At 50.6% G+C, this 26,623-nt stretch overlaps 2 protein-coding genes across 3 annotated transcripts in view; one reads left to right on the top strand and one right to left on the bottom strand.

Annotated features, from left to right (window-relative positions):
• Positions 1–26,623, bottom strand: part of LOC133361317 (zinc finger protein 91-like) — a gene marked incomplete at its 3' end in the record, with an annotated part of 1,159,662 nt that overhangs the window by 606,675 nt on the left and 526,364 nt on the right. The gene's annotated exons all lie outside the window — the stretch shown is intronic.
• The window catches only part of LOC133361262 (uncharacterized), a 48,939-nt gene continuing 44,127 nt past the window's right edge, over positions 21,812–26,623 (top strand). For both annotated transcript variants that reach the window (XM_061580172.1, XM_061580171.1), the window contains exons 1-2: positions 21,812–21,881; positions 23,225–25,901. In XM_061580172.1, the coding sequence (XP_061436156.1) occupies positions 23,359–25,290 (1,932 nt within the window). In that variant the 5' untranslated portion in view covers positions 21,812–21,881; positions 23,225–23,358 and the 3' untranslated portion in view covers positions 25,291–25,901. The remainder of the gene's footprint in view (positions 21,882–23,224; positions 25,902–26,623) is intronic.

Genomic DNA, 26,623 nt, shown 5'->3' with positions numbered 1-26,623 from the left:
ATTCCTGACATGCAATACCCTGGTGTCTACAAACTGTGTTGTGGTTGCGGCAGCAGTTACATTGGGGAAACGAAACGACATGTCTCGGACCGCGTTCGTGAACACAAGGCAGATCTGAAACATGATAGGACTAATACCTCTGCCGTGGCTGATCATTGTTTTAACGCTGTGGGCTCACACAAAATAGATTTTTCCAAGACGAAGGTACTCTGCAAACCCACCGGCTACCTTCAGAGATTTGTTCATGAAGCCATCCAGATATATAAACACAGACACACCTTCAACCGAGAGGATGGGTACAAACTGAGCAATCATTGGAAGGACGTTCTAAACCAGGTAAAGTCTTAACTGACTGTGATGTTTCCATCCTACCTGCCTATGGCAGCTGTTATTTCTGACTCTGTGGCTCTCTCTCTCTTTCTGTACCTCTCTCTTAGATCTCTCCCCCAGTGACTCAAGTGCTGCTGCAGTCCCACTTTCTGCTCCCCCCCCCCTTCTCTCCCCCCACCTACAGCCGATCTCTTGGATTGCACTCTCATGCTCACATGTCCTTTGGATTGCACTCTTATGGTGCTAATCTCTCATTAACACTGCTGTTGTGTGCATATGCGGGGATGATACTCTTATGTGGCGACGGAAGCTAATTTTACGCTAATCTATCTCCCTAATCTCTCTCTCCCTAATCTCCCCCATTAACACAACTGATGTGCTTGTGTCTGGGGATGGAATCCCTTTCCAGCTCAGACCCTTGCTTGCACATTGCCACATAACCGTGTTGTAACAGCCCTCTCGCCGGTTCAGTAGTTCCACTGCTGGATTATTTTTTTCTGCCTGAGGACAACCGCTTGTGTTGCGATCGAAACGTCGTGATTTATTATTTTTTTTTCTACCTATGTGACTTTACCGAAAGAACCAATAGATTAACTGCAGTGAACCAACTGGGTGGACCGAGGCCGAGGAGGGGGAGTGCGTTGATTCAAGAAACTAGCACTCTATTTTCAGTTGCTGCTTCCAGAGATTAAATCAAACTGGCGACCACTGCATTGCTCATCCAACATGCTAATCCACTACACCACTGTGGCAACCATTGCTACAACTAAAACGACACTTTTTATTTGTACCAGGTGTAAGGCCCCACTGAGCTATGTAGTAGCTCTTTTTTCAGAAGCGACCTAGCTATCACAAATTATAGCAGCTCAACGAATGTGGCTTATCAAGTGAACATATATAGCTGCCAATTACGCTCAACACGTGTTTCTAATTGTGAAGGGGAAAACTGGAGGACCCGGAGAAAAATCCACGCGACCACGGGAAATGAGACACGCAAACTCCAAATATACAGCAGCAGGTGTCAAGGTTGGGATCGGACCCACGGCCTCCTGCCGTGCCCCGATGTTATATTTACTAATCTATATTTGTGTAATGACAGAGTGACATCTTCTGGTCTGAAAAGGGAAGCACGGGTGGTTCTGGGCCAAAGGTAGTAGGTGGGGTTGGCCGAGATACTTCGGGAACCTGCTCGAAGGTTCCACGAGAGGGCGTGCCCAGAGGCAGGGCCTAGTCATGCCTGGGAGGATATAAGGGGGTCTGGGTCCTGGCCATGTCACTATGTGCCGTCATCTCTCTCCGTCGTCCGGCCACGTGGAAGATCGTCTGTGGGGTCTCCATCGCCGACATCGTCACACCGCCAACTACCGGCGTAGCCAAGCGTGGGCAATGGGACCACGCCAGGTGATCGGCTATGTGTAGTTGTAGAGACGTTAGCATCTAAGAATATTTATCCGAGTGAAAAAGAACCAATGTTGTCACGGAAGTCGCTAATTACATCTTTATTAAATCCTATAATTTTTCACTATCTTCGTTATTTCTTTACCGAACTGTTACCTTTAAAAATCGAACTCATCGCAATAAATTAGGTATCTTAACTGATTTATTTTATAAGCGTCTTTGATTGGGTATGAACCAATTTGTTTACTCTGATTTTTGTAGCTTCACATTCACAGCATTTGTGCATGACGCAAAAACCATGAGCACATTCTTAAGAACTGCATTATGGTGCTGTTGTCTTCAGTCACTGTGAGGGCTGATATATCTGAGTCCTCTAACTCTCCCTCATGAGGGCCCGAACACTCACGTAAACCAACCCCCCCCCCAACTCAGGCAAACCCCAAGTCCACAAAAGGGACGTTAGACAAAAACATTACCAAGCTGCAGCGTTTACAAAGTTCTCTGGCTATGCATCGTGATGGGTACTGCAAGATCCGGCACTGTGTATCCTTCTGGTGCTCGCTGAGCTGCGTTGGCTTCCAGTAGCCGAACAAATTCATTCTAAAGTCGCGCTAATTGCACATAACGCGCTTGCCACAACTGAACCACAATACCTCGCTGATCTAGTCAAGGAGTATAAACCATCACGCGAACTCCGCTCATCCTGGCAGCGGCGGTGGCTTTTGCTAACCATCGAACAAAGATGGCCACTGCATTGCGCGTTTCCAGATGCGCTTCTGCGACCACCTGGAACGCTCTTCCTTCTGTTATTAGGAAGCCATTGGTGCAATGCACTTTTCAATCTAAATTAGAAAATAATTTATTTAGAACTGCTTTTTGTGTTTAGTTTGTTATTGTTCCCCTGCACCTCCGATTAGCGCGGCTGGTTACATACGGTGCGAAAGAAGTTTTACACACATGCGTACATAGGTGTTTAACTCGAACAAGGTAGGTTGGATTACTGCCCGATTACATTCACTGTTCCACTCTCCAGCACATGGATAAGGTCGTGCCTTGACAATTGGGGGCATTGTGAACCTTGCAGTCCTCAATCAGTTTTATGCCAGGAGCTCTCCCACCACTGTGTCAACTAGAGGTTAACTCTGCATCACATCGTTTCACAATCTAGAGTTCATAATTATAAGGTATAAAACATAACCATAAAAATATTGTGTTGTTGTGTCACTGAATACATCTATAAATGATGAATATGCACAGATTCTGCCTGGAGTTAAATTTCTCAAACCACACCCTCTCAAATATGGTAAGCAATAGAGTATGCAGGCTTCCTAAATTTAGCACAATATACAATTTAACTCCCTGACGAAACTGGCTTAAATACATGTGGGAATAGTTAAGCACATTTATGAATGTGGCCTTGCACTGGAATCCTAGCGAAATATGCGCTGGTATATAAACACCGTAGTTAAAAAGGAGCTCTTTCCTGGGAATGTTCAGGTAAGGCAAATTCCATAAAACAACTGTGTTAACTGGAATCGTACCCTAAACAAACATAAACATGGGACTGTCCTGAAAAAATATGCTTAAATATGAGCGCTGATTTGCATAATTAAAACAACATCTCTTTCCCCATCTCTGTCTCTCACTGTCTCTGCATCTGTTTCTGTCTCCAGCTCTTGGCTGAGGCTGGTGTTGTATATATAGGCCTTTTTCCAAAAAATAATATTAAGAATAATTCTGCCAATATTTTTTTAAAATAATAATCAATCGGGGTGTCGCTTGGGGCACCAAGAGGGTGATGCGAACCCCCTCCCCTCAAACAGCAGCTGTCTCTCACAAGTCACACTAGGCAAGGAAGTAGCCATAAAAGGTAATAAGAAAAAAAACCCAGTGCAAAAGAGGGAGGGGGGGTTGCGGGGGAAATCTCTACCGGGCTTCAAAGACCGCCACAAAGCACGTACAAGCAACGGGCGCCACAATTCTTTCCGGGCGGCGAGAGCCGAACAGACAATATTTTTTTGGTTTCTTTTAGTACAACAGTAAAAGTTCGAAGCTTGGCTATAAGAGTAAGTCGATATTATCGACTGCATTCAGATTAAGAACCAGGCTACAATCTACATTAATGGGTCATTATTTCTCGTATATCATTTAATACAAAAATTATTCACCTTATTTTTATTATTATTATCTACGCGACTTTACCGAAAGAACCAAATCATGAATTCTGGCAGTCACGAAAGTTTAAGTCAAAACTTCGTTAATCTCCAACATCAGGATATCAAAATATAACTCGAGAATAAAAAGCACGGATCCCTGGATACAGACAGGGAACAAAGGTTAATAAAACCCTCGGAATACCTGTCGTAACAACTATGGCAGATCACAAATCTTGGTTAAGCATAAACCAAAGAATAATACTGGTAGGAACCTATGGTTACACCAGCCCACAGGGGATTATTTTGTCCGTCGTGCATTCCAAATATTGGAGGAATGGGTGGGGCTGGATGGAGAGGGGAGGGTGGGGAGGGGCTGGGTAGGGAGGAGCTGAGTGAGGAGGGAGGGGCTGGGTGGGGAAGGCGGCCACGGCACTAGGCCTCGGCAAGGTAAGGTAAATTACCTTTTTTACCGAGGCAAGGTCATAAGAATGAACGGAAAAAATGGTAACGGGAGGTCACACTTCAAGAGACGGCGCCCCTCTTTAAGAGAGACAAAAATGTAACACCCAAGCCGTGGGGGAAAAGGTGGGAGAACGCAACCAGACAGGGGCAAACCCCTCCTCCTTCCAGATTAATTATTGCAGAGGGTTGGAGGACTGGAATGACGCTCTTGGGGGCAATTTGGAGCATCTCTTTCTACTTGAGGAAAGGGACAGGAACCAGGCTTTGATGAGACTTAGATTACTTCAATACAATTAGAACAAACACACACACACCCGACAAACAGCTGTTCCCACAGGCTGAGAGCGAAATCAAAGAAATTCCGGTCCGTTGTAAGGCGAGCCGAGGTGGGCGAATTTCACATATAAGCAAGAACACAGATCATGCAACAGAGTCTTGCTGCGGCAACCATGGATGTCGAGTCTTGCAGAGGAGAGGGGCGATGTGTTGCTGAGTTCGGCGCCGACTCACAGGTCCGATTCCGTACAGTACACAAAATCCGTGATCTGATCCCATCCGTAAAGGATGTCATTCCTGACTTACAGTACCCTGGTGTCTACAAACTGAGTTGCACCTGTGGGGATTGTTATATCGGGGAAACGAAATGACACATTTCTGACCGCATTCGCGAGCACAAGTCAGATTTGAAACACGGCAGAACGAATTCTTCGGCTGTAGCTGACCACTGTTATAACACTGCTGGTTTACATGACATTGTGTTCTCCGATATTCAGCCTCCTGAATACGACCAAAGATTTGTCCATGAAGCCATCCAGATACACAAACATAGACATAACTTCAACCGAGAGGATGGATTCAAATTGAGCAATCATTGGAAGGATGTCATTAACCAAGTTAAACTTGAGCTACCTTATAGCTTACAGTCATATACATATTTCCAGTCTTCCAGCTTAATACACCACCATCACTAAGATATTCAATAGCGCAAAAAAATGTCCCCCCCCCCCCCCGTTTCCACCACCCATCCGACGTACAGGCGCTCCTCTTGCCCTCGCCCTCGCCCCGGCATCACAAAGGAAATGATGATTATCTATTTGCTTAACTCAGCCAATCCCCCTGCCCAACCGCCCGCGATGCCGCATGCTCTCCTCCCCTCGGCCACTTTGCTCCTCCCCCCTCTAGTACCCTATATAAAATGTTTCTCTAAATACAATCCCTCCAGAAAAACGCGATTATGCGATCGCATGATTCCATGCAAAATCAGCCAAAGTCCGCATATTTATGCGGGGGGCACGTTTTTTCAAATACGCCGCACTTTCGCCGCATAAATTGCAGATTTCCGCGCGCAAAATATGCGGGCTTGCATGATTTCATAATCCCCGCATTTTCGTTGCAAAAAGTCACATATATCTTAGCAGAAAGTTGAAAAATGTTGCGTTTACTTCACACAAGCGCAGCCATTTCCCCTGTTGCCATGGGAACGTTATGAAGTGACGTCACTCATTACGCGACATCATTGAAAAGCTGCAAACCCCGCGATGCCAATGAAACCATGATGAAGCCCGCAAATCTTTCTCATTTGCCAACAAACATAAGCGCAAAAGACCGCGCAAAGCAGTTTCCCAGTGTGTTACATGACAGTGGGGGCAAATTATTTGCACTCCGTGCAACTGCGTGTTGGACCACAGGCGGAAGTCGACGCTGGACAGTCACTTTGCAACCGACAAACATTCGAGGATGGTTAAAGCAGCAGCGGAATCAGCCAAGATGAAGCAGCTCACCTACACCGAGGCGTCAACTTCCAAAACAGTTGCTAGGGCTGAAAGAATCAAGGTCAGTAGCCTATTAGATTAAAGCTTGTAAAATTATGAAAAGGCTGATAGTTAAATTGAAACAGAGAGAGGTGTGTGTGAATGAGATTTCCAAGTATGTTGTGTGTGGATGTAAGTTAACGTTAGGGTTAGATAGACTAACAGTAGTGTAATTTCCCATGCAAGATGATTGATTTTGGCATGAAAGAATTATGTTTTATTTGCAGAAACACTACTGTTCTGTGAAAGGCTTACTGTAAATGATTCAGTTTTATACAGCAGTTTTCTGTAGGTTACACTGGACTTTGTGTGTGTGTGTGTAATACAGCCCAATGATACAAAATTATTTTTCTGTTTGTAGATTTGTGAAACCTGGGTTGCCACCTGCACTGCCATCAACATCCCACTGTCTAAGACTGACCACCCTGCACTGAGGAAATTTCTGAATGAGAAAGTCATCAATGGCGGCGCCATTCCAGGGTTTCACCAGCTTCAAGATATGTACTTGGGAGCAGTATATGAGAAGGAAAAAGAGGAGCTGAAGACACTTCTTGCCAGAAAACCTCTTGCTGTGATATTTGATGAGACTCCAGATGTCGAGGGGAGATGTGTCCTGAATATCCTCCTTGCACCACTTGAGAAGGATCATTCTGGGAGGATCTTGGCCTACCTTGCAGATACTGTTTTCCTTGAGCAATGCAATCATTCCACTGTATCCATGTCTGTCGTAAGGTGCCTTCAAGAATACAGCATTAACAACGAGGATGTGATTGTGTTCGACACTGATAATGCAGCCTACATGAAGAAGGCATTCACAGCAGCTCTGCAGTCGTTGTTCCCCAACTCGATACACATCACATGCATGGCACACATAATGAATCTCATTCCGCAAACCTTTTGTTCAGTTGAACAGCTTCATGCTAAGTTTCTCCCAGATGTTCTTCAATGCTGGATCACGCAAGAGAAGATACCTCTGCTTCTTGTCAAACAAGCTGCCTAGAAAAAAGGCGGTCATGCCTCCAAACCCCTGTGCAACACGCTGGAACTCCTGGTTCTCTGCAGTGCAGTACCACGCACAGCACTTTGGACTGTACAAGGAGTTCATAGAGATGGAAATCGAGGTAAAAACTTCCTTCACATAATTCCTCAATACAATTAACACTTCCTTTTCTTCATCAGTTAACCCCCTTTGCACATACAAACATGAATAGTTTAGTAAGATCAAAGTAAAAAAATTAATTGCATTGAACATATTGTATGTTTGACCTAATTCCTTTCTTTCTATTTGTGTTTTTATAGGTGTGTAGCAGAAGTGCTCCACAGTCTGTGGAGAGACTCCACGAGATGCTTCAAGACCAAGACCTAGCTCAGTCCCTGAATGTCCAGATCAACATCATGGCTGACAAGTGCAAACGCTTCCTAAGTCTTCTCGATATCTTCCAGAGCAGACGTCCTGTGACCACAAAGATCTTCACTTATCTGGAGGATCTGCAGGTGGTCTTTGCTGCCAACAAAGAGCTGCAGTATCAGGCGTGTGCCGAACACTTTGAAGGGTTTAACTTACCTTACACCACAAAGACACAGATCCTCTGCACAGTTGGTCAGGCATATGAAAACGCTGAAGAAAAGCTCACCAAGTACATGTCACATGGGCAGCCGGCCATTGAGTTTCTCCAGGAGGTTAGGGTGTTTGACCCTCGCCACATTGCATTCCTAGATGACTCCGTAGCAAGCTACAAGGCCATTCCAGGTTTCACTGAAGTGCAGGGTGATGAATTTGATTCTTACTTCAAGACTCTTGGTCCAGCAGCACTCAGAGCTGCACCATTCGGCGTGGTGGATTTGGATGTGTTTTGGGATGGCCTACAGTAGAGACTTCCTGTGCTGAGTTCCTTGGCCAAGCGGTACAAAGATGCTGTCTCAAACTCAGCTGATGCTGAACGCAGCAACAGCATCTACAAACTAGTGTTGTCTAACCGAAGAAGATCAACTACCAACCAAAACCTCAAAGCCTTTGTCTTCCTTTACCATAACCAACGAGTCCGCAGTGGAGCATTTGAGAGGGAGGAGATGGTGGAGGGGGAGGAGATGGACACTGAGGGAGAGGGGATGGAGGATGAGGATGGTGAATGATTGGCCAGTGTTAGAGGCTACGTAGTTAGTTTTATTCAGGAGTTTATGCAACTTTACAGTTGTAAGATTGCACTTTTCTGTTAGTAGTATGTAAATTAACATTACTGTAAGACTGTACTCTTACTGTATTGCTTACGTTACTGTGCACTGAAAACACTTATTTTAACAGAAGATGTCTGTTTTGTATAGCTACCTCTGTAAAACAGGAAGCACACATTTTATTTATTCATTTTTACAGAAGTTGTAGCATATTCATTTTGTAAAGCTACAGAACTTGTTCGACTCAATGTTTTGTAAGTTTGAGCCATCTGTTTGTTAAGGTCTGAAATAAAACAAGATGAGAACTTAAATATTCCCAGCACTTTCTGTGATGTAGTATGCTTGCTTATCATAGGAAGTAATAAGAAATGACTCTTTACATTAAAGTAGTAGCCTAGTGAATAGGGTGTTGGGGGAATCACTTTTTTTCTCTTTTTCATCAAACCGCAGTTTTTGCAAGTTCCCGCAATTTTTTCGCATAAAATTGCATAAATATCCCGCATATTCCATCGCATTTTTTAAGAAAACGTGCCGCATAATCAACGATTTTTGCCCACAACAATCACCAAAAAACTCCGCGTTTTTCTGGAGGGACTGTAAATAGCTCTCTTCATACGCTACATTAATTTTGCTGAAGCAGTCACACCTGATGCCGAAGGCTTGTGTTGCCTTCGAAACGTCGTGATTTAATTTATTTGCTTTCTTTTTAATTTATTTTATTTTTTACCTACGTGACTTTACCAAAAAAAACAAAGAGTATGTAAGTCACCCCCTGTGAGTGGCTGACTGAGGTACCATATGTTGAGGAAGTACTGAAGGCGATTCAGAATCTGAGACCAGGATAGGCACCGGGCAGAGATGATCTCCCAAGCGAAATGCTGAGGGGAGGGTGGCGTTTGTGCACAGATTGCCCTACTTGACATCATAACAGTTTGGACCACTGGACGGGTTCCGCAGGATTGGAAGGATGCCCTGGTGGCCCCCCTCTTCAAGAAGGGGGACCGCACAGACTGTAACAACTCCTCAGTGTGCCCACAAAGGTCCTGGCAAGGAGTGTTCAACATCGCCGTGATAGGCACCCTGAGGAGAGGCTTGCGGAGCCATCCTGCACAGGTGCCATATTTTACGTCCATCTGCTACAGCAGAGGTGTAAGGAATTCCAACAAGACGTATATCTCTGTTTTATTGACCTGGTCAAGGCATATGATACCAACTTTAGGCCTGGGCTCTAGGTTGTTCTTCGTGCTTTCACAGTCCCTGACTCTGCTCACAATCATTAGGGACCTTCATAATGGTGAGCAGGAGTGAGGAAAAATTCGTGGAGTCGAAAACATTCCCTGTTCATCTTGGGGTGTGACAGGGATGTCCTCCAGCTCCCATATTATTTAAAATCTGTTTCGACGATGTAGTTTTTGAAGCCTTTGATGGACATACTGGAGGAAATTCCATCTGGCACAGATACAATGGTAAGCTGATCCACACTCGGGTGCAGTCAAGGAATGGCTCCCGATTGGTCAAACATGTTACATATGCTGATGATCTTGTGATTGCTGCTCACTCAGAGGAGGAGTTGGAGGCACTGCTGCTGAACCTGGAGCATGCCACTAAGAAGTGGAGCCTTACCATCAGCCCCACTGAAACTAAGCAACGATCTGGGTATTTTGTGCCATTAGACACTCAACCCCACAAGTCCCAATTGGTGATGGGGCAGTTGTGGAGAGAGTGGAGAGTTTTCCATACCTGTGTAATAAATTACTTCCACGACGATTCTTGTAAGGGGTGGTTTCTTTATTTCCACTGCAGTACTACACAGCCCCGTTCCTTCCCTCTCCGGATATTCTCCCTTCTTCACGACGCCGTGGACGATGTGTCTCTCCTATCCATTGGCGGAGTTCGCCTCGACGTTGGCTGGCGGCATGCCGAAGAGGAGAGGCGAGCTCTGCTGGGGATCCACCACGTGGTCGGTAGCGAAGAAAGGAGATGACGAGCAGCGACGCAGTTCGGACCCAAGGCTTCCCACATTGACCACAAGTCTTCCCCTGCCCCTACTCATATTCCCCCATGTGCAGCTAGGCCCCACCTCTGGCCACGCCCTCTCGTGGAATCTTCCTGATGGTTCCCGAAGCATCTCTCCCGACTCTGCCCGTCACCTTTGGCCCAGATATTGTTCCCTCTTAGGATTGGATGGTGATTACATAATACTACCTGTACCGAGTTACCCTCTGGCAACCACTGGATGGCGCTCTCTCATTACACCTGGATAGCAGAGGTCTCACTCCAAATCAGTCGAGCGGAATTATCTTTTCATCAGCAGCGTAATGCTATGCAGAAGCTACTTGGTCTGTCACTCCACACTATGCTTCAGGTCTTCTCTACCACAGTCATGCCATCCCTTCTCTATGGTTGCAAAACGTGGACCCCCCTAATAGAACGTTGCTAGTTAGAAACATTTAGGCTGGCCTGCCTATGATCCATCCTGGGTTTAACGATTGTTTGAGGAGCTCACAAATCTTTGAAAGATCTGGACAAAGTCCCATCAATCAGCTCCTCCGGCAGGCAAGGCTGCATTGGCTGGGTCATGTAGTCCGCATGCTCAGCCACTGCATGCCCAAACAGATTTTGTTTGGATAGAGGGGGCTAAACGGGCGTGACACGGGCTAGAGAAGAGATCGAGTGATGCGGTACAAGAGGATATGGAGCTGATTGGAGTTGCCAACGCCTGGTACCAGCAGTGTCAAGAATGGCCTCAATAGAGGAGGCTCATGAAGGACGCTGCTGGGTAGTTGAGGCAATCGCCCTCCAGCAACAACAGAGGGCAGAGGAGCGATGCTCACAACAATGAGCGGAGCGCCGGGCGGCTAAAATGCGGCAAGTTGGCACAGTGATGCATCTACCGGTCATCTCAGTTAGCCAACCCATGGCACCTGGATCTGCCCCGTGACCTCCTGTGAGTGAGCCTTCGACACTTCACGTGGCCTCAAAGTACACATAGCCTGGCACAGGCGCCGTGGTGACATCACCGTCACTTCAAGGTAAATGGCGGGTACTAGCAGTTGCCGCCCGCTTCGCGGGCGGTGTGTACATGCTTGGTTGGTGGGGAGTTGAAAGTGGCTGGACACAATAGACATGTTTTGGTGATTGTTTTATGTTTATTTTTGTGAGGTTATATGTATTTTCATGAGACGCTCGATCGACAATATTCAAGAATGCAACTTATTCAAATATAGAATGCAACTTATTGAAATATCTGGCGATACACGATATTCTTCGTGTACACTCCGTCTTCCTCCTCGTCGTCAGGTCCCTCAATAAGCACCTTGATGTTGGATCTTGCCGTGACTCACGATAGTGCCACGTACAGTTGGCCGTGCGAGAAGCATGGCGTTGGTAGATATAATCCCAGGTTGTGAACAGTTTGCCCTTGCGCCTTGTTGATGGTCATCGCGAAGGCTGGGACAATGGGGAACTGCTTGCGCCGAAGTCGAAATGGGAAGTCCTTCGTGTCGTCGTCGCTGATGAAGATGATCCGAGGGATCAACACCTCCTTACCGTTATGGGTTCCTGTCATGATAGTCGCGCGAATGACGTGTGGCTTCATTTCCACGATGCAAAGCCGTGTTCCGTTGCACAGGCCAGCGTCCGGGTTCAAGTTGCTGCACATCATCATCACTGGGATGCCTTTCTTGAGGATCAACTTGTGTGGCGGAACCCCGTTGATGTTCACCGAGTTGAGGAGCTCTGTCTCAAAGAATGCTGACCCTGCTCTCTCGTCGTCCTCAACCGAATCTGTAGACAGGTACACTTGTGGAGCTTCTCTGAGGCGATCCGCGACAGCCTCATTCACTCGCTGCACAGCGGCGTTGGTCGGCGTCAGAATAGTGCAGTGAGCGAAGTAGTCGTTCGTTGCCACCGTAGGATAATTCAATTCATCTGCACTGTACATGGCATCGACAATCCTCTTCAACCCGAGTGGAACGGGCTGATGACTGCCGTCCTCATCTCCGTCGATGTGTGAGTTGTATTCAGGATTGTCGATCACCAGTGCACGCGGAATCTTGATGCAATCCGGACCGAGGTCTGGATCAACGTCATGCCTACTCTCTCCGACTTCCAAAATAAATTCTGAAAAGGCAGCCAGTTCTGTGGCGGATTCTTGGTTCTCTGCACACTGGACTCTCATGTTCACAGTCAGATGAACTTGCTTGAAGTGGGACCACAGGTCGGACGACTTGAAACACGCATCGACAGTATCAGCTGGTGTTTCTTTCTTCACAACTGGCAGAATCTGTCGAAAGTCACCGGACAGGACAACCACTTTGCCTCCAAACGGTTCATGCAGATTGTCCAAAATATCGCGAAGCATGCGATCCACCGCTTCAAACGCAAACCGTTGCGTCATTGGGGCTTCATCCCAAACGATAAGACTTGCCTCCTTGATAAATGCTTTGAGCTTGGACTGTTTGCGAATGAAGCATGTGGATATGTTCGTCGGTTTTAACGGGATCTTGAAGGTGGAATGCGCGGTATGGCCGCCTGGAAGCAGCAGCGAGGCAATGCCGCTGGAAGCAACAGCAATCGCAATCTTGCCTTGAAGACGTATCTTCGCCAGCACATGGTTGAGCAGCGTGGACTTCCCCGTGCCGCCCGGACCATCGATGAAGAACAGCTTTTGATGGGGTTGACTGTCTTGGACTGAGCCAACAATTTCGTCGTAGATTTCTCTCTGGTTCGTGTTGAGTCTGTCAGCACGTTCTACGATGTCTTGTAGCTCGTTTCTATCATATCCTTCCAATTCGCGGCGAATATGGTTGTTCTCAAGCAGCGAGTCCAAGACCAAGTGTGGGTACTCGGAAAGCTGCGGGAGGTCGTCAAAGTCCGACAGAGCCATCCCACCTGCCGTGAGGAACTCGTGGAGGCTGTGAAGGGTCTTGAACTTTACCATTTCTTTTATTTTCTTTGATGCTGCTAATCCTGCATAATGTACGGGTATAAGTAGTACTAATCACATACCTGCATTTCTCGTACATATGCAAAATTCCTCTTGATATGCAAATTCTTTTGTCAAGGCGCCCTTTCCCCCCCTTCCAACCCAGCTTATATATATGCTCCAAGCACGTGTGCTGTTTCATTCAGAAGCTGTCGCCTGGACAGACCTGGTTTTGACCTGAGGACGGCTGCTTGCGTTGTGGCCGAAACGTCGTGAGAATTATTTTATTATGTTTTATTTTTATTATTTTATTACTTCCCTTCTACGTGACTTTACCGAAAGAACCAAGAAGATTTACCATTTCTTCTTTGTTGGTCAGCTGGCGGTACTGGTACTCGTAATCGCGAGCAAGTTCATCGTAGAATTTATCCCAGAGAGCCTTCGTATCTGCTGGCATGGAATACAGCAGAATCATAGCGAAGAGTTGACGAAGCTGGTACGGCATCTGAAAGAGCGAGGCTTCTTCCAGACACGCAACCCATTCGCGATCGCTCCCAAGGTAGCCTGCTCGCATGGCTGCTTCCAGCGGTTTGTTTTGTTTTATTTTATTCGTAACGCATCATCCAAATGCGCTCCACCATCCACCATGCCCTTCCATCGCAAAGACACAGCTCCGGTGTACGTCAGCGTGTGCGCCATCCACAGTGACATTGGTCGGCAATTGCACCGTTCCGATCGCACACAGGTTGGCCCCTGCATCCTCCGTCTGTATGTACACACACAAACAGATGCGCTATGGGGCCACCTATTTTTTTTTCTTATAAAATTTTATTTTGTTGGTGTTTTTACGTTAACGTTTACGTATTCGCATTGTGGGTGTTTTACGCATGCATCAGATGTTTGGGTTCCTCACATATGGTATCAGAGGTGTGGGTCACTCCATTTCTCAATCGAACAATAACGGGGATCGTTTGAGTTATGACAGCTTGCAGATAGAAACATTGCATGATCGTATAACTAATAATGACAGAATTTGTACCCCAGTGGAGGACATCCCCCACCCGGCGCTTCTTATCGGTACTGTGAGATTTACAATTCCAGATCTCTCCTCCTCCTGAACCGTTCACAATACCCTGTGGTAGTACCATAATCATCTGAATAAAGCGATCACTTTCCAATAGCCATTTTGATCCCGGGAGTTACCCGGGTGGTGTCACACTGTACTCATTGTTTGAGCATGTCGCAAATTCCGATATGGCTTGTGCAACGGCCAGAGAGTGACAGCGACGGGGGCCGGGCTGCAACCTTTTTAGACAGTATATTACATTTCAAAGTGCATGGGATTGGCACTCCAAAACATCATAAATGTACAGTAACGCCAACTGCATCCGTGCCAAACATGATACGCAGACACATGCTGCATATTATGCAACACATGCCCTTACCAGCAGCAGCATGCACAACATTTCAATTACACAACCGAAGTAGACAGCAAGCCGTCCATGGAGACGTGATCAACGTCAATTCATAATAATGGTAATAAGCCGGATAGTACCCATTGTACCCATCAAACAGTCAGCTGGGTTGCCCCATGGGGGTATTGACCCATGGGCGAAACTGTAGGGGGCGCTACGCAACTGGCCGTGGTCCCGGCAGGTGAAGCTGGCAGCTCAGTCCGCTAAGACTCACTGTATAGCGACCCCTGCCTACTCGTAAGGTAAAGTTGTTTGGGGACTCCACTAATCGCAGCACGCAGCACCCATTTTTTACATAAATAAACGTAATATTAGCGTAACTACCATTCGCACACTTGCATACACACCGCACTCACACAGCGCAGGGTCTGCGCCCACAGTGCACTGCACCACTGCGGCACAGACCTTGCCAAACCTATGCTATCGCTCTCTTCCGGGCGTGTTAATTATTTATTTTTATCGAATCAAAGTGAGCTGTGGCTTTTTGCCGGCTGTTTTATTTTCATCGAATCAGAGCGAGCTGTTTGGGCGGGTCCGTAAATAAATTAACGTCCAGATACGCACGCAGACGACCAAACCAGCGTAGTTGTTTAAGATAAGTTGCATTCTTTAATATTGTCGATTGAGCGTCTCATAAAAATGCATATAACCTCACAAAAATAAACATAAAACAATCACAAAAACATGTCTATTGTGTCCAGCCACTTTCAACTCCCCACCAACCAAGCATATACACACCGCCCGCGAAGCGGACGGCGACTGCTAGTACTAATAATGACAGAATTTGTACCCCAGTGGAGGGCATCCCCCACCCGGCGCTTCTTACCGGTACTGTGGGACTTACAAATCCAGACCTCTCCTCCTCCTGAACCGTTCACAATACCCTGTGGTAGTACCATAATCATCTCAATAAAGCGATCACTTTCCAATGGCCATTTTGATCCCGGGAGTTACCTGGGTGGTGTCACACTGTACTTATTGTTTTAGCATGTCGCAAATTCTGATATGGCTTGTGCAACGGCCAGAGAGTGACAGCAGCGGGGGCCGGGCTGCAACCTTTTTAGACAGTTTATTACATTTCAAAGTGAATAGGATTGGCACTCCAAAACATGATAAATGTACAGTTAACGCCAACTACATCCGTGGCAAACATGATACGCGGACACATGCTGCATATTATGCAACACAAGCCCTTACCATCACCAGCATGCACAAAATCTGAATTACACTACGGAAGTAGACAGCAAGCCGTCCATGGAGACGTGATCAACGTCAATACATAATAATGGTAATACGCCGGATAAACCGAAAAGTACCCATTGTACCCATCAAACAGTCAGCTGGGTTGCCCCATGGGGGTATTGACCCATGGGCGAAACTGTAGGGGTGATCTACGCAGCTGGCCGTGGTCCCGGCAGGTGAAGCTGCCAGCTCAGTCCGCTAAGACTTACTGTATAGCGACCCCTGCCTACTCGTAAGGTAAAGTTGTTTGGGGACTCCACTAATCGCAGCACGCAGCACCCATTTTTTTACATAAATAAACGTAATATTAGCGTAACTACCATTCGCACACTTGCATACACACCACAGTCACACAGCGCAGGGTGTGCGCCCACAGTGCACTGCAGCACTGCGGCGCAGACCTTGCCAAACCTATGCTATCGCTCTCTTGCGGGCGTGTTAATTATTTATTTTTATCGAATCAAAGTGAGCTGTGGCTTTTTGCCGGCTGTTTTATTTTCATCGAATCAGAGCGAGCTGTTTGGGCGGGTCCGTACATAAATTAACGTCCAGATACGCACGCAGACGACCAAACCAGCGTAGTTGTTTAAGAGAAAGAAGAAAGATTGGTATTGGTGCGTACGAGTGCCCCCGTGTGTATGAGCGTGGTAGTGCAGCGGTTAGTGCTAAACTGGCCAACGAACCCGGGGACAATTCAATTTCAGCTCACGACCAACTTTGGTGTCGGTTATTTGAACCATATTATTTGGTTCTTTCGGTAAAATTACGTAGGTATAAAATAAAATAAATCACGACGTTTCAGGCGCAACACAAGCGTCTATCATCAGGTGGGAAAGCATGGTCTGCTGCTGAGGCAGACTGTTTAAAAAGGTTTTAAATGGGTGTAGCCTAAGGGTCATAAAGAAGTGGCTGGGGCTAGTGATGTTAATGTGAGAAATTAGCATGTAACTGTAGAAAATAAGGGAAGCGGCCTCCTAGACGAGGGCACGAAAGTGGCTATGTTAATGTGAGAGATTAGCATGATGTTAATGTGAGGGATTAGAGGGCACAGAAGTGGCTATGTTAATGTGAGATCGAAGAATGGCCTCCACGAGGCACGAGAGTGTGCAATCCAAAGGAAATGTGAGCATGAGAGTGCAATCCAAAGGAAATGTGAGAGATCTCAGAGAGAGGCACAGAGAGAGAGAGAGAGGCAGAGTCGGAAATAACAGCTGACATAGGCAGGTTGGATGGAAACATCACAGTTAAGACTACCTGCTTAATAACGTCCTTCCAATTGTAAAGGAGAGCCGACACAAGATTGCAGGGGTCTCGTCCTTTAATCCTTTTCTTCCATCCACACCTGTCCCCAGCCGTCCCAATATCGTTCCCGCCAAAGGCCCCCTCTTCCCGCCCGTTCTCTCCTTATATCTCCTCGATCACCCCTCCACTAACCACTAACCCACCTATTGGTGGGAATCCTTCCCCTGACACCCCTACATCACCCCCACCCCCCCCCCCCCCCCCGCCGGAGAAAAAATAACCGTCTTCGGTTCTGCCTCCCCCATGGACCATTTAAGTCTCCCCATGCCTCCCACCACTGACAGTGACGACAGCCCTTACCCCCCCCCCCCCCCACAACCATACAATGCAATATAACACAACGAAATCAATTGCGCGGCCTGCCCAGGTCTCCAGCCAGCATCCCGTAACAGCCCGGACCATCCACAGGCAGCAGATGACCGTGGCGGCCCCCTCCTTCGAAGGCCCTCTCGTCGCGGTCCCTGGTTCGGTGGTGCCGATGTCGCCTTGCCTGGCGCCGCTGTCTCTCCGGCCCCCGCTCGTGCCGCCGCTCCGTCAGGCCTCACATGGGGTGCTGTAGGTGACAAGGGAACACAGGGCACCGAACCCCCTGCCGTTGGGCGTGTGGTGGTCGGCGACCTTGGCCTGGGTAGGGATGATGATGATGTTGGCAGTGATGTTGGTGGTGATGTTGGTGAAGATGGCGGTGGAGAGATGTATGGCTTAAGGCGGGTGGGGTGTACAAACCATCGTCGCTTACCCAGTTGGACCTGGACACACTGCGGTCGGAGTGCTTTAATGACCTCGACCGGCCCTTTCCAGGGTCGGTGCAGCTTTCGTGAGAGGCCAACCGGCACCTGAGGACAGTGTAGCCATGCCTGGTCCCCGACTTTAAAGGGCTTGGCTGTCACTGTCCTCTCCCGTATCCGTACATTACTCTCTTGGCTCGTGGCCGATGCGGCCTCGGCTGCTTGGCGGGCCTCTCTGAAATAAATGAGGGAGGTCTTTAGTGCCTTCGGCCATGCGTCGCCTCTTGCGGGAATGTCCGTCAGCTGCACCTCAATAGGCGGAACGGGATCCCGTCCGTACATCAGGAAAAACGGCGAGAACCCCGTCGCCGCGTGTGGGGCCACCCTGTACGCCGCTAAGACCGATGGAATGTAGAGGTCCCAGTCGGAATGGTTTTCGTCCACCACTTGGGACAGCATGGCCGCTATGGTGCGGTTAAGCCGCTCTACCATCCCATCGATCTGGGAATGATACGGAGATGTTCGGACCTTTTTAGTGCCCAGGATAGAGCAGACGTCCTTCAATAGCTGTGAGGAGAAATTCCTGCCCTGATCCGTGAGCAACCGCTCCGGTGCACCCTTATCAAGGACATAGCCTCCCACGAAGGCATCGGCGATGGTCTGTGCCGTTTGGTCCGGGAGGGCCCACGCCATCGGCCACCTTGTGCAGTACTCGACTCCGACCAACAGGTATTTATTTCCCCGTGGCGTGACCGGCAGTGGTCCCAGGATGTCCAACGCAACCAATTCGTTGACCCTGGTCACCGTGATGGGCTGTAGGGGCGCCCGGCTTACCCGGGGTGGCGGCTTTCACCGCGCACATTCGACGCAGGTAGCGACCCATCGATGCACGTCAGCGGTCATACCTGGCCAAAAGTACCGACCCTGTAATGTGTACAGTGTCTTCCGCCCCGCCAGGTGCAGCAGCTGGCGGCCGTGTACGTCCATAACCAATTGTTGACGCAGCGACTCCGGAACTAACAGGCATCGCCGGCGCCCTGTCGGGTCCCATCGCATGAGGAGGTCCTCCCATACGATGTACTCCTCCCCCCCTGCCTCTGCTGAGGCGCGTAGCGTTCGCAGTGGGGCTTCCTCCAGCTGTAGCCGTCTCCAATCGTCCAAGGTCAGCCCCAGGTCGTGGTCGGTCAGCAGGACCTCACCCTGTGCGCCCTCCGCCGTGCGTACGGGAGCGATGACCGTCCCCTCCGGCCTCGCCTCCTTGCAGCGTGCCCCGCCTGTGGTGCATGCACAAGGGCCCTGGGGCGCCAGTCGGGACAATGCGTCTGTGTTGGCATGTCTGGTCCCTTTGCGATGCACTACTTGGTACCTGTACTCCTGCAGGCGCTCTATCCATCTGGCCAGCTGGCCCGAAGGCTGGTCGATGCGGAGCGAATACTGCAAGGCCGCGTGGTCTGGCAACTCGCCGGCGTCGCAGGTAACCGGTGATGTCACGCCCGCCGGCGACGTCACACCCGCCCGCGAAACCACGCCCGCCCGCGAAACCACGCCCGCCCGCGACGTCACGCCCGCCCGCGACGCCACGCCCGCCCGCGACGCCACGCCCGGCCGCGACGTCACCGCCGGCCGCGACGTCACCCCCGGCCGCGACGTCACTTCCGCCCGCGACGTCACTTCCGCCAGCGACGTCACCTCCGCCCGCGACGTCACCTCCGCCCGCGACGTTACTTCCGCCCGCGACGTCCCTCCCGGCCTCGGCGCGATTCCCGGCGTGGTCCCTAGCCTCGGCGCGATCCCCGACGCGGTCCCCGGCCCCGGCGCGATTCCCGGCGCGGTCCACGGCCCCGGCGCAATTCCCGGCGCGATCCGCGACACCACTTTCGGCCGCGACGTCACTTCCGGATGCAACGTCACGTCCGTTCGCGACACCACTCCGGGTCGCGACGCCACTTCTGGTCGCGACGCGATCACCGGCCCCGGCGCTATCCCCGGCGCGATCCCCTTCCCCCGACCCGGACAATGGGGACCGGGGAACGACACCGACGGCGCCCACCCCGAGGAGACTCCCGGTAAGTTCGCGGCGTCGGAATTGTAATTGCTCGGCCCGACCGAGAGGCCGGGCGGGACGGCGTCACTCGCCTGGATCCTGTCGGCGTTCGGCCCCGGCGGGTTCCAGGTGACGTTGGCGGCCTCCTGCTCCGTGCGGCATCCCCTCGCCACATGCCCCTCTCGACCACAACGGTGGCAGACCCACGGGGCGTTCCGTCGGGGGGGCTCGGCGCGATGTTGTAGAGGCGGCTGCCAGCGACGCGGCGGCTGGTCGCGCCCCTGGTCCCTCTGCTCCGCCAGTCCCCGGATCGCCGCGTACACCTCCCGCAGCGATGGCTCCGTCTCAGACGTCGGGGGTCCATTCCCAGCTGCCCCACAGGCAGCCTGTGGCGACGGTGCAGGTTCGGCGGTTGGTGTCCTCGAGCGCTTCTTCAGCCAGGCGAGGGAAATTTCTCCTCGCCAACACGAGCAGCGCACCCCTGTAGGCTAAAGGGGATTCTTTAGCCCCTCGCTGGCGATCCTGGAACCGTTTAAAGGCTCCTTCCGCCGGGCAATAGATCTCCCCCAAAGCCTCGTAGGCCGCCTGTAGCGTGGACTTGCTGTGCGAGGGAAGGGAGGTGTAAGAGGAGAGTGCTTCTTCGCCCAGAACGGATGGCAGCGCTCGTAGTGCCTCTTCGTCTGTCCACTCGAGAGCGTGGAAGGCAGCCTCGAATCGGCGGACAAACTCCTTCCAATCTTCTTCCTCAGCCACGAACTTGTCGACGGGCCCCAGCCGACGCGGCCGTCCGGCCACCTGCTCTCCGTGTTGGGTGTTTAGCCCTGGGGGTTTTGGCGGGAGCGGCGGCGGCTGACGTGACGAGGTTGGTTGCGGCTCCTGCCCGGCCGGCTGGTCGGCCTCCGGGTCCCGTGGCCTCTCCTCCCGTGGTACGCGTGGGGGTGGGGGTCCCGGTGCTGGCGGGCCCCCCATAGGGAGCCTCTGCAGTAGCTCCTGGAGTGCCCTCTCCACGCGGGCCATGCGGTCCTCCATGGGGTCCTCCAGGCGATCCGGGCCCCCTGCTGCTGCTTCTGATAGCAGGCCCCCTTGTTGCCCGGGATGCTTCCTCTTCCCTTGGCTCTTTTCCGCGGGGATTCTTCTTTGTAGCCATTGTAATCCCACCGCTGCCACCAGATGTAAAGGAGAGCCGACACAAGATTGCAGGGGTCTCGTCCTTTAATCCTTTTCTTCCATCCACACCTGTCCCCAGCCGTCCCAATATCGTTCCCGCCAAAGGCCCCCTCTTCCCGCCCGTTCTCTCCTTATATCTCCTCGATCACCCCTCCCACTAACCCACCTATTGGTGGGAATCCTTCCCCTGACACCCCTACACAATGATTGCTGTTTGTAACCAGTCCTGAGCCTCTCTTAGGCCGCATCAGCCTGAAATATGTATCTGGTGTAGTGGTGGTGTAGTAAGCATTGCTACTGGGGAGACAAAGGCGGCCGGGCGTGGTGCTGGTAACCCATTCCCTCGTCTGTCACAGTGCTGGTCTTCATAGACGCTTCCTTTAACAGCCTGTTAAGGCTACACGGGGAATATTTGTATTTTGTGCAATTTACCGTATTACTCCTTTTCCGTATATAAGCTGGCATCAGGACTCAAGGTAAGTGAAAATGAAACAGATTTTTTTACTATTGATATTACTTTAATTTATGGGTTTTTTTTACGATAGTGTTGATTACGGTGCTATGGGTCCCACAACCCCCACACCCCCTCCCCCCATGGGGAAGTCATGACGCAGAAGTCATTGGAAGCGAGAGACTTAAGCCTGTTCGTTACTCGCTCCCATCTGTGGTGAGGCGCACGTTTGTATTATACGCACTTTTGTACGAATATCATATGTGTTCGATGTATACTATATTTATGTATGTGTGTTGTATGAAATGTTGAACTTCTGTACTCACCGGGTGTAATTTTAATTCACTGGGTGTCGGTACGTTACAAGGCCGCGCCCTGTCAACATCGCCGACTGAGCAGCGTTAGGGGGAGGGGAGCCGCACTCGTCCAGCAGTGGATAGCCTCTAGCAGGATTGTAAAGGGCAAGTGGCCAGCAGCAGCGTTGCCTATAAATGCTGCCGGCACTGGCACACACAAAGGGGTGGGTGGCCTGCACCACGCCCGCCCGGCTGCCTTTGTCTCCCCAGTGGCGATGTTTACTACACACCACTACCACTGCAGCAGTTACTCATTTGAGGATTTTTCGATTTAAAGCTTTCGTGACTGCAGGGATTCATCTTCTTGGTTCTTTCGGTAAGTCACGTAGAATGGAAATAATAAAAATAAAACATAAGAAAATAATTATTTTCTTATGTTTTATTTTTTATTATTTCCATTATTTTCCATTCCAGTGTCTATGTGTGTCTGTGTGTGTCTGCGTGTGTCTGAGTGTGTCTGTATCTGTGTGTGTGTGTCTGTGTCCGTGTGTGTGTCTGCGTGTGTCTCTGTTTGCGTGTGTGTCTCTGTGTCTGCGCGTGTCTGTGTGTGTGTCTGAGTGTGTGCGTGTGTGTCTGCGTGTGTCTGTGTGGGGAGCGGTAGTGTAACGGTTAGCGCACTACGCTATGAACCGTGGCGACTCGTCCAACACCAGTGACGATTATCTGAACCGGTCCTGGGCCTCCCCTAGGTCGACTCAACCTCAAATGAGTACCTGTTGCGATGTGTAAACATCGCCACTGGGGAGATAAAGGCGGTCGGGCGTGGTGCTGGCCACCCACCCCCTCGTGTACCGTTCTGGCCTTCGTCGGTGCTCGTTAACAGCACTTGCCCCTACAGTCTGTTAAGGCTATATGGGGATCATTGTCTTTGTGTGTCTCCGTGTGTGTCTGCATGGGGAGTGGTCGTGTAGCGGTTAGTGCAGGCCTCCTAAAACTGTAGATTCGCTATAAATAGCGCCACATATCTACAAATTAAGCCTGGCTGCGTCTACAAACTAGTGAGTGCGCGGAGTGCGCAGTTGCGTAATCCGCGGCAAGACGTACCGCATCGTTATACCGAGCATTGCAGCTGCAGCAACATGGGAGGGGAGAAAGTGGCGACGCCGTTCCAATCCTCACACACCCTTCAGTATGGGATGGAGCTCATCACGACGGAGGCCAATGGCGCGCAGTCCTGTCCTTGCTTGTTCTGTGTTCACCAAGGCCGTGATGTGGTCGAGGTGACGGGCGACTCGGGCCGCAAGCGCAAGAACCGCACCGACATCGAGTACTTCACGAAGCCGTTCCTGCCGCATCAGTACCGCCACCATCTTGAAGGGCAGCACAAGGAATCGTGGATGCTCTACCAGACGCTGTCGTCCGATGAGAAGAAGAGCTACTTCAACGGCATGGCCAAGCGCACCAACACGCTCCACAACTACATGGACCTGTCGACCGCGTCGATCGACTACGTGATCCAGAACAGCATCATTGAGACAATTATCGGGGACTTGTTCTTTCGCGATGACGACGAGGACAGCGGCGACGACAACGAGGACGCGGCCGCAGCCATCGCCAAGAAGGCCGCCAAGAAGGCCAAGGAGAAGGTCAACGCGATGAAGCTGTTCGTCAAGAAAGTGAACATCGAGACGGGGACGTATACGTACACGGCAACAATGAAGAACGAGATGCGCTTCGAGCTCGCCATGGACCACGTCGGTGTCGGCATGTCGTTCCGTCAAACGGCTGCTGCCATCGATCATGCCAGGATCCGCACCAACACGCCGAAGCTGCAGGGCATGAACGACCTCATCGTCGCACAGTCAGTCCGTGTTCTGGTGGCCGTCGGGCTGCAGATGATCGCCAGGATAATCGACGATCCATCGGTGTGGGCCTTCTCTCTGGCTGGCGACGGCAGTACTCACCGCGGCCAGTCGTTCTTCGACCTGCGCACCCGCGTTTGTTACCGCGGCTTCCTCGTCAATCTGCACCTAATCGCGATCCCTATGTTCGAGCGTCACACTGCTCAGAACATCTTCCGCATGCTCGTCAAGTTCCTCGATGCGCTGTACCCCAACTGGCGCGCCAAGCTGATCGGCTTTTCATCGGACGGCGAGAATACGATGACTGGGCGTCATGGGGGGCTGGTGACGCTCATTGTGAAGGAGGCCGAGAACGACGTCATTCGAATCTGGTGTCCGCCTCATCAGATCGATATTGTGGTCAAGAAATCCGCCGAGTGCGTCTTCGATGGCAGCTGGGTGAAGATCGTGTACGACTTTTCGGTGTACCTCCGCGCCCAAAACAACCTGATCATCAAGATGAAGGTCAAGTGCCCCAGGAAGGCTAACCGATGGGCCAATCTCGGGAACGTGCTCAAGTTCTACAAGCAGTACCGCCGAGCATTGATCGAGTACACTACTGAGAACAACCCCGCGAAGCTGCCCACCGCCGATTGGTGGGTTCTTACCTACGCGCTCGCGCCCGCCATCGACGCCATCAACGTCACTATCGTCCAGCTCCAGAGCCAGTCGCTGCTCATCGCGCAGCAGGAGGAGCATATTCAGTCGCTTATTGGGTCGCTCACCGTTTTGTTCAGTGTTGAGATTGTTGATGGCGTCAACAATCATGATGAGGCGTACGTGTCGTATCATGATCAGTCGATGCGCATTGCGTCTGCCGCGATCATTGCCCACATTGAGGACCAGGGATCGTTTGCGCAGGAGAGCTACGAGGGTCTCAATGAGGTCGACAAGACAAGGATCGTCAAGGAGATCTCGATATATGCGATGACGCTGATCGCGGGTCTCAACGACGTCAAAGCAGAACGTAACGACGCCAATCGAGCTCTCGACCAGGATGCGGCGCCCGTGATGACCGCTCAGCTCGTGAAGATGCGTCCTGGTGTGTTCGTGAAGGACGTGCTGGCAGTGCGTCGCGTGCATGTTACGAAATTCCGGTCAGCTGTGAAGGTCGACATGGTCGAGGAGGAGCATCGCCAACTGGTCAAGCTCTACAAGGAGGACACGATCATTCACAACGCCATCAACAAGCACACCAACACGACGACATTCAACGACGCGTGGGATGTGCTGCCGAGTGGTTTCGACAACCTCCGCGCTTTCAGCGGCGGGTTGGCATCGGTGCTCGCCAACACGACGGCGGTCGAGTCGGACTTCTCGATACTCAAGTGGGAACTCGACGAGTTCCGCAGTTCTATTATGCATCTGTCCCTTGAGGGCATCTTCCAGACAAAGCAGCGTCGCCTCCTGGTGTCGTTGCTTCATTAGCGAGCGTAAATCAATAAAACAATGGGGCTCTATAGATGATCTACATTTATTCTACAAACTAATCCTGGCGGTGTCTACAAACTAAGCTAGTCTGTATAGTTTGTAGATATGCACAGTTTTAGGAGGCCTGGGTTAGTGCGCTGCGCCACGAACCTGGCAACCCGGGTTCGATTCCCGCTCACGGCCAACACCAGTGACGATTATTTGAACCGGTCCTGGGCCTCCCCTAGGTCGACTCAGCCTAAAATGAGTACCTGGTGCAGTGTCTAGTAAATATCGCTACTAGGGAGACAAAGGCGGCCGGGCATGGTGTTGGCCACCCACTCCCTCGTGTGCCATGCCGGCCTTCATAGGTGCTCGCTAACAGCACAGTCTGTTCAGGTTATACTGGGGGATCTTGGTCTGCGTGTGTGTCTTGAGTGTGTACCTGCGTGTGTCTGAGTGTGTGCCTGCCAATTACCATCAGGGGAAAAAACGGTGATCCAATCTTCGACCCCCAGGAACAGGTTTGCAGATTTGCTGAGCATTTCCATGAGGTCCTGGGTGAGTGGAAATCCCTCAGCCTGGAAAACATCGTGGGTCAAAGTGGGGATGACCCTGCTGAGGCTGCGGTGAGTGGCTGGCTGATGTTCCATCTGTTGAGGAAGTACTGAAGGCGATCCAGAGTCTTGAGACCAGGAAAGGCACCGGGTAGAGATGATCTTCCAAGCGAAATTCTGGGGGAGGGTGGCGTTTGTGCACAGACTGCCCTACATGACAACATAATAACAGTCTGGACCACTTTACAGGTTCCACAGGATGGGAAGGATGGTCTGGTGGTCCCCCATTTTAAGAAGAGGGACCGCACAGACTGTAACAACTACAGGGGCATCTCACTCCTCAGTGTGCCAGGGAAGGTCCTGACAAGGATTATTCAACATCACCTTGCTAGGCATGCTGAGGAGAGGCTTGCGAAGCCCCAATTTGGTTTCAGGAAAGGGTGGTCCTGCTCAGATGCCATATTTTCTGTCCGTTTGGTACAGAAGAGGTATGGGGAATTCCAACAATATCTACATCTCTGCTTTATTGACCTGGTCAAGGCCTATGATACCATCAGTAGGCCTGGACTCTGGGTTGATTTTCGTGTTTTCGGAGTCCCTGACTCTTTGCTCACGATCATTAAGGACCTTCATGATGGTGAGCGGGCCTGGGTAAAACTACGTGGCCGGGAGTCGGAGCCATTCCCTGTTCACCTTGGGGAGCGACAGGGATGTCCTTTAGCTCCCACATTATTTAACATCTATTTTGACCATGTAGTTCGTGAAGCCTTCAATAGCTGTACCGGTAGGAATTT

The sequence above is a fragment of the Lethenteron reissneri genome, chromosome 72, assembly GCF_015708825.2.
Source record: "Lethenteron reissneri isolate LAM-NWPU_2019-01 chromosome 72, ASM1570882v1, whole genome shotgun sequence".
NCBI lineage: Eukaryota > Metazoa > Chordata > Hyperoartia > Petromyzontiformes > Petromyzontidae > Lethenteron > Lethenteron reissneri.
Note: the sequence above shows the minus strand (reverse complement) of the source record. Positions and strands in the feature narration are given on the sequence as shown.